The 12,053-nt window shown below is 44.6% G+C and overlaps 1 protein-coding gene across 1 annotated transcript in view; it reads right to left on the bottom strand.

Moving 5' to 3' along the window:
• USP10 (ubiquitin specific peptidase 10) overlaps positions 1-12,053 on the bottom strand; it is a gene marked incomplete at its 5' end in the record, with an annotated part of 69,648 nt that overhangs the window by 25,110 nt on the left and 32,485 nt on the right. Inside the window, 2 exon segments of the mRNA XM_082676242.1 lie at positions 590-1,651; positions 6,413-6,473. Of these exon segments, the coding sequence (XP_082532368.1) occupies positions 590-1,651; positions 6,413-6,473 (1,123 nt within the window).

Below are 12,053 nucleotides of genomic sequence, written 5' to 3'. Positions count from 1 at the left end.
ACTTCTGAGCCTCAGCACGTCGAATAAAACATTAACTTTACGGCAAACTGTTACCGTTTTTCTCATCTTGTCAAGAGTTGGCCTTGGTGTGCTAAAACTGAGTAAAATCCATTTACTCCATCCAAAATAGGCATTAAAAAGAAAAAAACCCAAATACTTTCTTATGTCCTGAGAAATAAAGAAACAATGCAAAGTGAGTCCAAATCAGGGATTATGACACCAAAGGTACACAACAGCTGGAACACAGATGGGGCTGCCTATTACACAGTCACACAATGGAGCACAGTCACTCGATCAAAAGGCAAGAAAGGGAAATGTAACTTGTCAATAGGAAAGGACTGGTAAAAAAGTGGTAATGGACATGGCTTTTCCACTGAACATAAAGGCACGACACCCCCTCCTCACCCCATTTTGCTCACATACCATTATACTTTTAGTAAAATTTAAGGTACAGGCATTATTCAGAAATTCCTCTTAACACACGGGTAATCAATCTACTACCGCTGTGGGCAACAACATACCAGCAAAGTTTTTAGCCCAGCCTGTCTGCTCCCATCTTGGCTTCACACTTGTATCTTTTGAACTATACCTGCAATCTTTATGGCTACAGGATCTTCTGAAACTGGAACCAGCCCTTCCTTGACTTCGGCCTGCTTTTCAGAGACCAGGGAAGATGTGGCAGGAGGGGAATACTTAGCTTCCATGGAAACCACAGGCGAGGGGGCGGCGCAGGAGGAAGGGGGCTTAGAACCATGAAAAAGACTGGCCCACGACTTGGCGGGCTGACTGTGACCGGCAGGGGCGGTGGCCGCTGCAGAGGCCGCGGCGTCCGCAGGAGGGGCGCCGCTCTCGGCCCTGGCGGGCTCCGAGTCCGAGCTCTCCACAGTGTGCAACTCCACCCCGTTGGCAGCCGTGCCCTCACCCAAGGATTCAAGTATTTGTCCGTTAGTGACTCCAAGGTTCTCAGTAGTATCGGTCCCAACGGCAGGCTGAGCCACAGCTGTCCTCAACAGGGTGTCCCTGCTGGCCTCTGCAGGGAGGCGAGAGGGCTCCAAGTTGGCCCCGGGGCAGCCCTCAGGCTGCCCTGCAGTCCTGGCCCCGCTGTCAAGGGCTCCGGGGAAAGAACCAGCAGGCACGGCGTCGCTGACGAAGTCCGTGGTGTCCTGGGGGCTGCCCCAAGTCCTGGGTGTCCCCACGGGGGGCACATCACCCATCGAGTCCACATCCTCCGTGCCTACACTGCTGGGGACTGCTGGGCCGGCGTGGCCATTGACCAGGGCTTCTGTGGAAGGACCACCCTCGCCGCCGTCTTTCAAGTAACTGTAATATCCAGGGGGGCGTTTTTTCTTCTTTTTACGCTCCCTTTGTCCAAGACCACCCGAGACGCCATCGTTCTCTAAAACTTCCGCCTCCACGTTAGAGCTGCCATCCAGGGCGAGGGCAGAGCCTGGGTACTGGCAGTCAGCTGAGCTGTAGTTCACTTCTTTATCGATGTCATTGGGGATCTTTTTGGAAGCTGTGCAACTAAGGATAAATTCAGGGGCCTGAGGATTCAATGTGCTTGAAATACTGTAGTTGGGAGTTCTCAGCAAAGTGTCATTGGGTTCAATTACTTCATTAACACCAAATTCAATTCTCTGACAGTCCTGCCCTGTTTAGAAAGAAAATGATCAGTAAACATCCCATTAGTTAAGAACACAGCTATACAAACTATAAAAGTCTCAGTAATTATGCCTTTTTGAAAATGAAACCTAAAGTCTTATAGTAATTAACGAAGCTATGACATTTAATTTCTGTGCTGAATAAATAATTCGCTGAAATAAATAACTACAAAATTATATTTAACCTGGGGATATGAAATACAGAAGCCTGTATTTATTTTCCACTCTCAGGGTAGCTAAGGGAGACTTTCAGAAGGTAGAAATTAAAACAAAATTATAATAGAAAGCAAATAATATTCTGCCTATCTAAACACATCCCTCAATAATGATATCTGACTTTATTAGCTAACTCTATAAGCGTGAGACTAGGGCATATGTATCTTGGAAAACTTAATTTTAAAAAACCAAGATGACTAACATGGGGACTTAAAAATCAATGCAATATATATATATATGGCTTCTCTAATTCATGTAATTTAGTAATTCCAAAAATATGATTCACACAAAAGCACTCTTTCAAATTATCCATCTCCCAGATCTTCTCTACTGACAACCTTAACTGAAGTCCAAAAATGGCCTTACATGAGTGCATGTGAATTCTACTAAATTAATTCATACTAGATTAACTCCATGGGTAATGAAGGTACTTCCAAAAATCCCAAAAAGATAAAGTTAGGACTGCAAACCTTTAAAAATCTCCTTGCAATCCTTCAATTACTTTCTCCCCATCTATTCTATCCATTCTATTCTATTCTATCCATTCTAACATGGAAAACCATCTATTCTATCCATTCTAACATGGACATTTTTCCATAGGCCACATCTCAGAAATTAGGTTGAGTTTTAGAATCAACTGAGTCTTTCAATAGACACCAAGCACCAATGTCATCTTACATCTGATGAAGTAGTTATACATTTAGAAGTTAAGGAAAGGACACGTGCTTTTTAACTCATTTTTCGTGCATAACTGAAGATTTCTCCAAGTCTAGAACAAGAGACACACTTTTTTTCCAAGGTATGTATTTCAAGGGGAAAAAAATCACCATACCAAAATAATCATATTCTGTTAACAAAACTGAATATATTTTACTTTGGAAGTCTTTTTAGAGAAGAAAAAACAGCCCCACAGAGGGGCCAGGGCCCTAAATAGTTTCCTAATTCTCCATCTGTTTTGATATCACATGCCCTGGGGGTAGGGGGAATACAACAGCCTGACAAACAAAAAGTTCCTGAAAAAAGAATACTAATGATGGTTATGCCTAACAGCAGGCTTTACTATAAAGCCGCCGATAGGACAATTTGAATCCTTTGGCCCCTGAGAGCTGATCTGCTGTTTCCTTATTTTGAAAACAATCACCACAGAGAAATTAATTTCTCTACTATTATACCCAAAAGTGACCCGTCCAGTCTCCTGCCAGGTGTCCCCTATCCTGTGAGGTTTCAAGGGTACAGTGCTGCTAAGTGGACTGAGATGGCTGTACGTGAGGAGGCGGACACTCGGCATGAGGAGGCTGCCCTCTGAAGGCCGTGATGTGCTTTGTGAATCATGCTAAAAATCAGGACGTGCTGTACCACGCAGTGCGTGCCACATTTTGATTATTTCCGATAGACACAGTGCCTTCCACATCTCAATTCTTAATCTTATCGTATCATACAACATTCTAGAATGTGATGTGACATTAACGGAACCATTTCAATATGCTACAGTTGTCATCAGAACATTTACCCAACAAAGTATCTGACCACATCCCTGGAAGTCCGATTCCTACCCAGAACAGTTCCTTTTCCTATTCAGGAACACTGGTCGTGGACACACACGTGCACTGCCCTCCAGGGCAGAGAGGTCAGGACAAGGCCCAAGCTGTCAGGCCAGAAGAGTGGTGGAAGGCCTGGAAGCTCCTGAGCACTCGGGTCACGCAGCCAGTGGAGTTGTTGAGGGAAGGAAAACCAGCTCAAATAAAACAATTACATCCTAACACATCACTTCTCAAAGTCTGCGCACCGTAGCACACACGGTACCGTGGCCTGGGGTGCCCGGATGGGGTCCCGGAGTCTGCGATGTTCAGAGGCCCCCAGGAGATTCTCATGCCCAGGACGGTCTGAGAGCTACTGCTTAAGTGGCTTCCTCGGCTGATTTCTCCGATCAACTCTTAGTGAGTCAATTCAACAATCACGGAGCACCTAGCTATGTGCAAAGCGCTTATTATCGGGGAGGGGGGTGGGGTACAGAGGTAAGGCAAGGTCTCTGCCTCAAGGAGTTACATCTACTAGGGAGACAAACATTTAAGACGGGAGATGACCATGCAGAGGGTGGGTAAGATGAGGCCTCACAGCTTTACAAAAAGAATGCTTCCTGACACAGGGAAAAGAGATCTACCTCGATCAGGAGCTAGAGAGAGGTCAGTGGAGTCGACAGGATAACTGGATGGGGTGGGTGGTGAGAGGTAGGGGCTATTTCCCTCTTTGGGAACTGACTTAAAAAGGCAGGAGTATAAAAGGCACGCTGTGCAGGGGCCCCCGCCAAGAGCGTGAGTCGCTGGCTATGGTGGGCAATAGAACAAATTCCTCTAAAGTGTTCATCCAAAACCATCCTGAGGGCTTCCCTGGTGGCGCACTGGTTGAGAGTCCGCCTGCCGATGCAGAGGACGCGGGTTCATGCCCCGGTCCGGGAAGATCCCACGTGCCGCGGAGCAGCTGGGCCCGTGAGCCATGGCCGCTGAGCCTGCGCGTCTGGAGCCTGTGCTCCGCAAAGGGAGAGGCCACAACAGTGAGAGGCCCACGTACCGCAAAACAAACAAAAAAAACATCCTGAGAGTCTACAGCACGGCAGATACTACACTGTGCAGCTGCTAAACGCAGAAACGGATGAACTGTGGTCTCTGCCACCCACAGCTGAACTCAGCCTAAAGAGGGAGGCAGAGTGAGCTAGCACTGCAGGAGAAACAAAAGTAACGGAAACAGAGCAGAAAAGGCCTTGGAGAAAAGGGGCCTTTAAGCTGGCCTGTCACTAACAGTGTGAGCAGCCGTGATTTTGGAGGGTTAAAAGATGGACTTGAGAAGAGAGAGGAGAGAATGGAGAAAAAGAAACAAGAAGGGGCTTCCCTGGTGGCGCAGTGGTTAAGAATCCACCTGCCAATGCAGGGGACACGGGTTCAAGCCCTGCTCCGGGAAGATCCTACATGCCATGGAGCAACTAAGCCCGTGTGCCACAACTACTGAGCCTGCGCTCTAGAGCTCGTGAGCCACAACTACTGAGCCCACACGCCACAACTACTGGAGCCCGTGCACCTAGAGCCCACAACAAGAGAAGCCACCGTAACGAGAAGCCCGCCCACAGCAATGAAGGGTAGCCCCGCTCGCTGCAACTAGAGAAAGCCCACGCACAGCAACAAAGACCCAACGCAGCCAAAAATAATTTAAAAAAAAGTCAAGAAGCGTAACTGAGCAAGGATGCCAGCCTAGAAGGAGGGATGTGGCGAGAGAGAGAGAGAGAGAGAGAGAGAGAGAGAGAGAGAGAGAGAGAGAGAGAGAGAGGGAGAGAGGGAGAGAGAAGAAGGAAATGGATTAGAGGAATGACATTGGAACACTGGGGGGGGGTCAGACGAGGGGAGGAGGGGGAGGTGCAGCCTCCATCTCCAGCCTAAGCGACTGGGAGGATGGTGAGGCCACTACCTGGATCAGGACGGAAGGACTATTATGACAGGGAAAATAATGAGACATCTGTTAAGCACTGAGTAAACGCCTGTGGCACACCTCCTATGCGCCAAGTACACGAAGATAGGGAGAACCTCAACCCACAGATAACAAAGCCAGTCTGGAGGCTGGGCGGCCCTGCAAGGGCATGTGGGTCCCTGGAGCATCGCTTAGTTTACTGTCGTCCTAAGCAATCATTGGAACTGTCCTCTCCCTATGCTCCTTACAAAGTTGCTAATAATTTTAGATATAATCACTTTCTCGTTTTACTATAGACAGAAAGTTTACATAGTCTTTTCAGGGTTTATATTTAAATCTAAACTATAATAAAACCCTTTCATAGGTCAGACAAGGCTAAAGAAACAGGGAACCAAATCCCTGCTCTCAAAGAAAAGGTTAGGCTTTTAGCTTCTCCAAGGCCAGCGAGAACCTTTAACACAATGCAAACTGAAAAATGGTCTCACGGGTTTGACGTGTGCAAGGCCCCTGCTGTTAGTAACACTGGGCACTTAAATAATACGAAAGGGCTGCATCTCAACAACGGCCATCTCCACTGATCAGCTCAGTGTCTGGGACAGAGGCAATCAATCGATCAATAACAACAGGCCAAGAGGTGAAGAGCTCACCTGAATTCCCAAGAGCCTTGGTGACATAAACACAGACTGCAGGACAGCAGACCTGAGCTGCCACTGAACCAGGCAGAAAGCACGGGCTCAGAGAATCGCCAGCTCTGGACCCAGCAGCCAGCGCATCCAGAGAGAAAGCGCACTTCAGAACCTTTGCAAAGAGCTCTGGCTATGAAGGAATGTGTATCTGTGTCACTGAGGACTGTTAGGAGAAGACAGCAATGAGCAACTGTTCCCGTAACTCACCTTTGCACGTCCGGCACTCTGAAGCACAGAAAGTGGGGCGGCGATTAAATCTGCTACGGCTCCCAGCGAAAGCAGCAAGCGCTAAGGGAACGCTTATCCAAAAGGCATGGGCCAACAGAACACCGCTTCCCGGGGGCCTGCCCACCCCGCACGCACGCCAGGGAATGAAGGAGAGCTCAGGCTTACCATCGGGTAGCTCACCAGCGGCCTGTGCGCCACACAGAACTGCTCCACCGTACGGAGGAAGCTGCACAGGGAACCGGAAAACAGACTTTAATTCAACCAATCGTTAAAACAATAGCAAAACATGCTATTTCATTAAAGCAACCTTCATTAAAACACTTTATCCATGCAACTTCTCGTGACATTTTAACAAAATAACACAGACTGAGAGACAGTAAGATTAAACATCTTCATTTTAAAACACCATTGGAATGCTTTCAAACATTTATTGTTAATAAACAGATTCTAAAATGAGGCAAAAAATAAAAATGGGCTCCAATGGACATGTCAATCCACTACAATAAAAGGCTCAGGACACACCCTTCATTTCACAGGAGTTGCAGACTGCCCACCAATGCAACAGTGCTTGTCTTTCTCCATCCACTAGTAAAGAGTCTTCGTGACCATCTGCGCTTGACGTTCACCATCACTACATGTCCACTCAGCCAGAGGCAGGAACCAGGCCCAGGGGCAGAGAGTGGACAAAGCCCCTGAGAAGCAAAAGCCTGGGAATCGTGGCTCCCTTTTTAACAGGAGGCCTTAGGTAAGGGAATTAAGGGCTAGTGATCACATTCCTTGTTTGGAAGAGAGAAAGCAAAACAGCAGGTGTCTGAGCTCTTTGTAAATGCAGGAAGGTATCATGAGTATACCAAAATGTTCCTTCCTAGCTGTTCCATAATACTTAGAGGAGTTACAAATGTTTCAAATGGATATGTTTGAGATGAGAAAGTTTAGGATGGGAAGAGGTAAGGCAAGTGGACAGATAATTGCTACCTGAAAGCAGAACAAAAGAACAAAACAATTATCGATACATCCTAACACAGAACTTCTCGAAGTCTGCACACTGCAGCACACACAGTACAATGGCCTCGGGTGCCTGGATGGGGTGCCGGAGTCTGCGATGTTCAGAGCACCCGTGAGATTCTCATGCCCACGACTGTCTGGGAACTACTGAAGTGGCTTCCTCAGCTGCTTTCTGCAGTCAAACTTACTAAGTCAATTCAACAATCACAGGATAAAAGTTCTCGCCTGAGAGAATTAATGACAAATAAGAAGCTAAGAAAACAAAGGCAGATTTGAAAGGAACTGACCGCTTTCTGGACTTGAGAGCAGCACAAGTTTCCACCACACGGGGGCACCCCAGCATTCATCACGGCAAAGCCCACGTGGGCTGCACTTGGCCTGGCACCTGCAGCGCAAGACCATTCCACATAACATCCAAACGCTCACACCCGGTGCCCCAGCATTTACCGCTGGCATGGACACACGGAGCAGAAAGGTGCGTCTGGGGAAGCCACAAATCAGGGTAGTGTCACTCGGCAGTCACGCAGGACGTTTAGCAAACGCCCATACACAGAACTGCCTTTTTGCTTCCATCAGTGATACCAGGGTGCCCCCTGGTGATGAAAATTACACAGTTGTAAGGTGCTCAAAGTATTTTACTTTGTTTTTTAAAATCACACTGCACTTCCACAAACTCTAGGGAGTGGTAGAGACAGGATCTGAAACCTGGCACACTCCAGGGCAATACTACCATTTTCTGTTAGTGTATTTAAAACATTTATTTTGATTTACTAATCTGGTAAGTGCATAACTGTGGGAATTACTGAATGCTGGAGTGAGTTCAGGCACAGAAAAAATGTGTTTTATTTTTATTCTATAGCCTCATACATGGCGCCTTTAATTCAATGAACCTCTGTACCTTGTAAGATGCCCCTTAGTCTGTGGTAAGTGGTATAATAAATACACAGCAGAATAAAAGTGTAAGACGTGTTCAATGTTCTCATAGTTACTTACAAGAATAGAGAATTTTAAAAGCACAGCAGAAATATAAAATCTCACACACAAATGCAAACTGAGCAGTGTAAAAAACAGAAATCTAGTTATATTAGATACAAAATCAAATCGACTCAGTATGAAAATAGTGCTATCACACTGTGAGGTCAATACTTGGGCCCTTCAATAAGAAGGGACTATTTTAACATCGTTTTGGTGCTGCCACTGTTTATTGTGCTCTCTCTAAAAGACCCTCATGAACCCTGAATCTCCCCTCTGAAATCCCAGTAAGACACCAAACCACTGAGAGTAACTGTCTTAGCTCTGCATCACTACACACCCACACATGCAGGCACACACCTCTGCAGCTTGGACTATGCTATCCTGGGCTTGTTTATTCCACGGCTGGCTGAGGTGCAAGAGTTGCCCGAAGTTGAGTTTCTGGAAAGTTTCAAGAACAATAAGCATTCTCTCCCTATTTTCGAACACCAGTATAATAGGATCACGACTGGAGCTCAAAATACGCTTATTCAGTCAGTACACTGTACACTGTTCCCAGCTGGAGAAATTCGCTTTAAATTGCCCTGGCTTATCAACTGGAAGACAGCTTTAGAAAAGGTATCAAAACTCTCAGTTGAGAGGTATGATGCTTTTGTAGAAAGTCAGACTATTTTTATATTTTAACACCCTGTATTTCTCAAATTTGGTTTCTCAGCCCTTGGTCCCAAGCAGAGAAAAAATACTTTAAAGTTCCTAATAGCCAAAAAACTATACGACAGGGTTCTAATTTATGCCATGGCCACATGGAAGGAACTGTGAAGGTATGAGGTGCAATTATTTTATCTTTGAGATAAACGGTCAAACAAATGATTATGCAGTGGAATGAGATAACCATTCCTCACCCACCAATGCAACCACACACCACCCCCATTAAGCAGTCCATGTCCCATGTGATGATACTACTATTATAACCCAGCCCCCTGTGTTATAATAATTATACAGTGAGAAAGATAACTCAGCCTAATCATGTTAATTAGCCTGTGTTTCTCTTTTGCAGGTTACTGGACCATATGTGATTCTGATAGTCAACACCTGTCATACCTCCCCCCAAACACTGATGACACACAACTATATAGTTTCCGCAAATAAAAAGTCTGGGGACTTCCCTGGTGGCACAGTGAATAGGACTCCGTGCTCCCAATGCAGGGGGCCTGGGTTCGATCCCTGGTCAGGGAACTAGATCCCACATACCACAACTAAGAGTTCGCATGACACCACTAAAGATCCCGCATGCCACAACTGAACATCCCACGTGTTGCAACCAAGACTCAGCACAACCAAATAAATAAATAAATATTTTTTAAAAGTTTGATGTAACTTTACTATCAAAATCCTTCGTATCTACTAACATTTGGTATACACGAAATACTACACAATACATTAACGGCTTCCCAACATTTCTGTGAGGTAAATAAGCATCCTCCGCTTTCCAAATTTACAGTTTTGAAAAAAGGCACAATGAGATGGAGGAAACTTGCCCAAGACCATCAAGCCTGTTTAAGTAGCGAAGGGAGAAAGGAACCCAGCTCTTTAGACTTGATACATGGTACATTCTCCATTTGCATACCACAGGAAAGCCCAAGTTTTTATTCTGACACTTACTTGCAAACAGGCACTCACAAACTCTCACACACACACACACACACACACACACTCACTTGAGACAAGCTATAAAGTACAGAATTGGGCTTTTATGGTTTTTTTAAACTCTTAATCACAAAGAGCACAGTTACAGTTAGCCTGTGGTGTTCCCAGCAAGTACCACCATACTTTAGCGTGAGTCAAGACAGAAATTGTTTAAAACTTGAATCATTAATATAGTACACAGAGTATAACCTCAGTTAACACTAGCACTTGGGGAATATAGGATTTGATTATGTTTGTCCTAATTAACTGTTTTTTAAATCATTAAAGACTAAACTTCAATCCTTACTCCACAGAATTCTAAAATGCAGATACATTTTATTGCCTGAGGAAATACAATATATCATCTAGCTTTCACCATTTCCCAGCTCATATCCTTAGATTTCTTAAAATCATAACTGCTAACATCAACAAACACAAAAGACAGAGATGGCATTGAGCTGAACTTGTTCATTTTCTAAAATAAAACCTGACATAAGCTTTATCTTCTCTGATATCTTTCTTTTTCCTAAAGTGAAGAAAACAAGTAATAAATCTTTCTTATATCTGCATAGCCTACATAATGCTTTCAATATGTTCTCATTTAATCCTACTTCCACAATCCTAAAAAATTTTAGAATTCAAGAAGCCAGGGTCAAGAGCCAAGGATTTGCCAAGGTCACATGTAAGTGGCCCACCCAGACACTAACCCTGTTTCAAGCACTTAACTTCTCCTGCCCCATTTTAACAAACAAAAGAACTCCATACATGAATATCTAATATGCATGCAAATATCCGAAATTAAGGAGTCTAAAAGGCTAGGTAGATTTCATTAAAAGTTAACTAAGATTTTACTTAATATGTACACTTACTTCTCCCTTTTCTCCTTTCCAATGCAATTCCAACAGTCTTCATAGTTAAAACATCAATCTGAAAACATGTTCCAGATAAGTTTGTATTAAACTAAAATAGTAACCGTCAATCACGTGAAGAGTGGACATAAAAGAGGACCTGGACGGAGATACAGCACAATCCTGTTCAGGAAACTATCACAGAGACGTTAACTCTCCTACACATTAATGCATAATTTTAACACAATTCCAATTGAAATTTCAATAGGATTTTCCATGGAACCTCAAGGGCTGATCATAAATTCCTAGGGAAGAGTTATGGATGAATAAGAGACAAAATACCTGTAAGTATAAAAGGGTGCCTGTCCTATCGTAAGACTGATTATAAAGCTGCTGCAATTAAAACAGGGGAACCAGAACCCACTGAGCCCATGTGGAGATGTGCGGCCTGACTGTGGCACCCCAGCAAAGGGTGAATGGTGTTGGGACAACTTGCTATTGCCATTGGGTGGGGGGAGGTTAACATACACACACACACACACACACACACAACACACACACACACACACACACACACACACACACACACACACACACACACACACACACACACACACACACACACACACACACAGGATCAACACCACAATCTCAGTTTCATTATATACTAAACTGAAAACAAAAACTTTAAAACTTTTTAAATGTCTTTATTACCTCAAGGAAAGGAAGAATTTCTTAAAGATATTTTTTTAAAAACCAAAAATCCACAAACCATGAGGAAAAAAATCAATACATTTAACATTAAAACTTAAAAATGTACTCCCGAAGATTATTAATCCTATAAATCAATTTTAAAAAAAGACAAGCCGGGGCTTCCCTGGTGGCGCAGTGGTTGAGAGTCCGCCTGCCGATGCAGGGGACACGGGTTCGTGCCCCGGTCCGGGAAGATCCCACATGCCGCGGAGCGGCTGGGCCCGTGAGCCATGGCCGCTGAGCCTGCGCTCCACAACGGGAGAGGCCGCAGTGGTGAGAGGCCCGCGTACCGCAAAAAAAAAAAAAAAAAAAAAAAAGACAAGCCATTTGATAAAAATATGAACAAGGGATAGAGACCAGGTAATTAACAGAAGAGTAGAAATCTACACTGCCAACAGACATATGAGTAATGTAATGGTGCTCAATTGTTTGTAATCTCGAAATGCAAATTAAAATAATGAAAATCCATTTATTACCCATCAGATTAACAAAAATTTTAACTATGTCTATGCTGACAATTAGCAAGAATTTTTTTAGGGACT

Source organism: Grampus griseus (assembly GCF_964374135.1).
Source record: "Grampus griseus genome assembly, chromosome: 19".
NCBI lineage: Eukaryota > Metazoa > Chordata > Mammalia > Artiodactyla > Delphinidae > Grampus > Grampus griseus.
The sequence above is the reverse complement of the archived record's forward strand: the minus strand, read 5'-3'. Positions and strand labels throughout refer to the sequence as shown.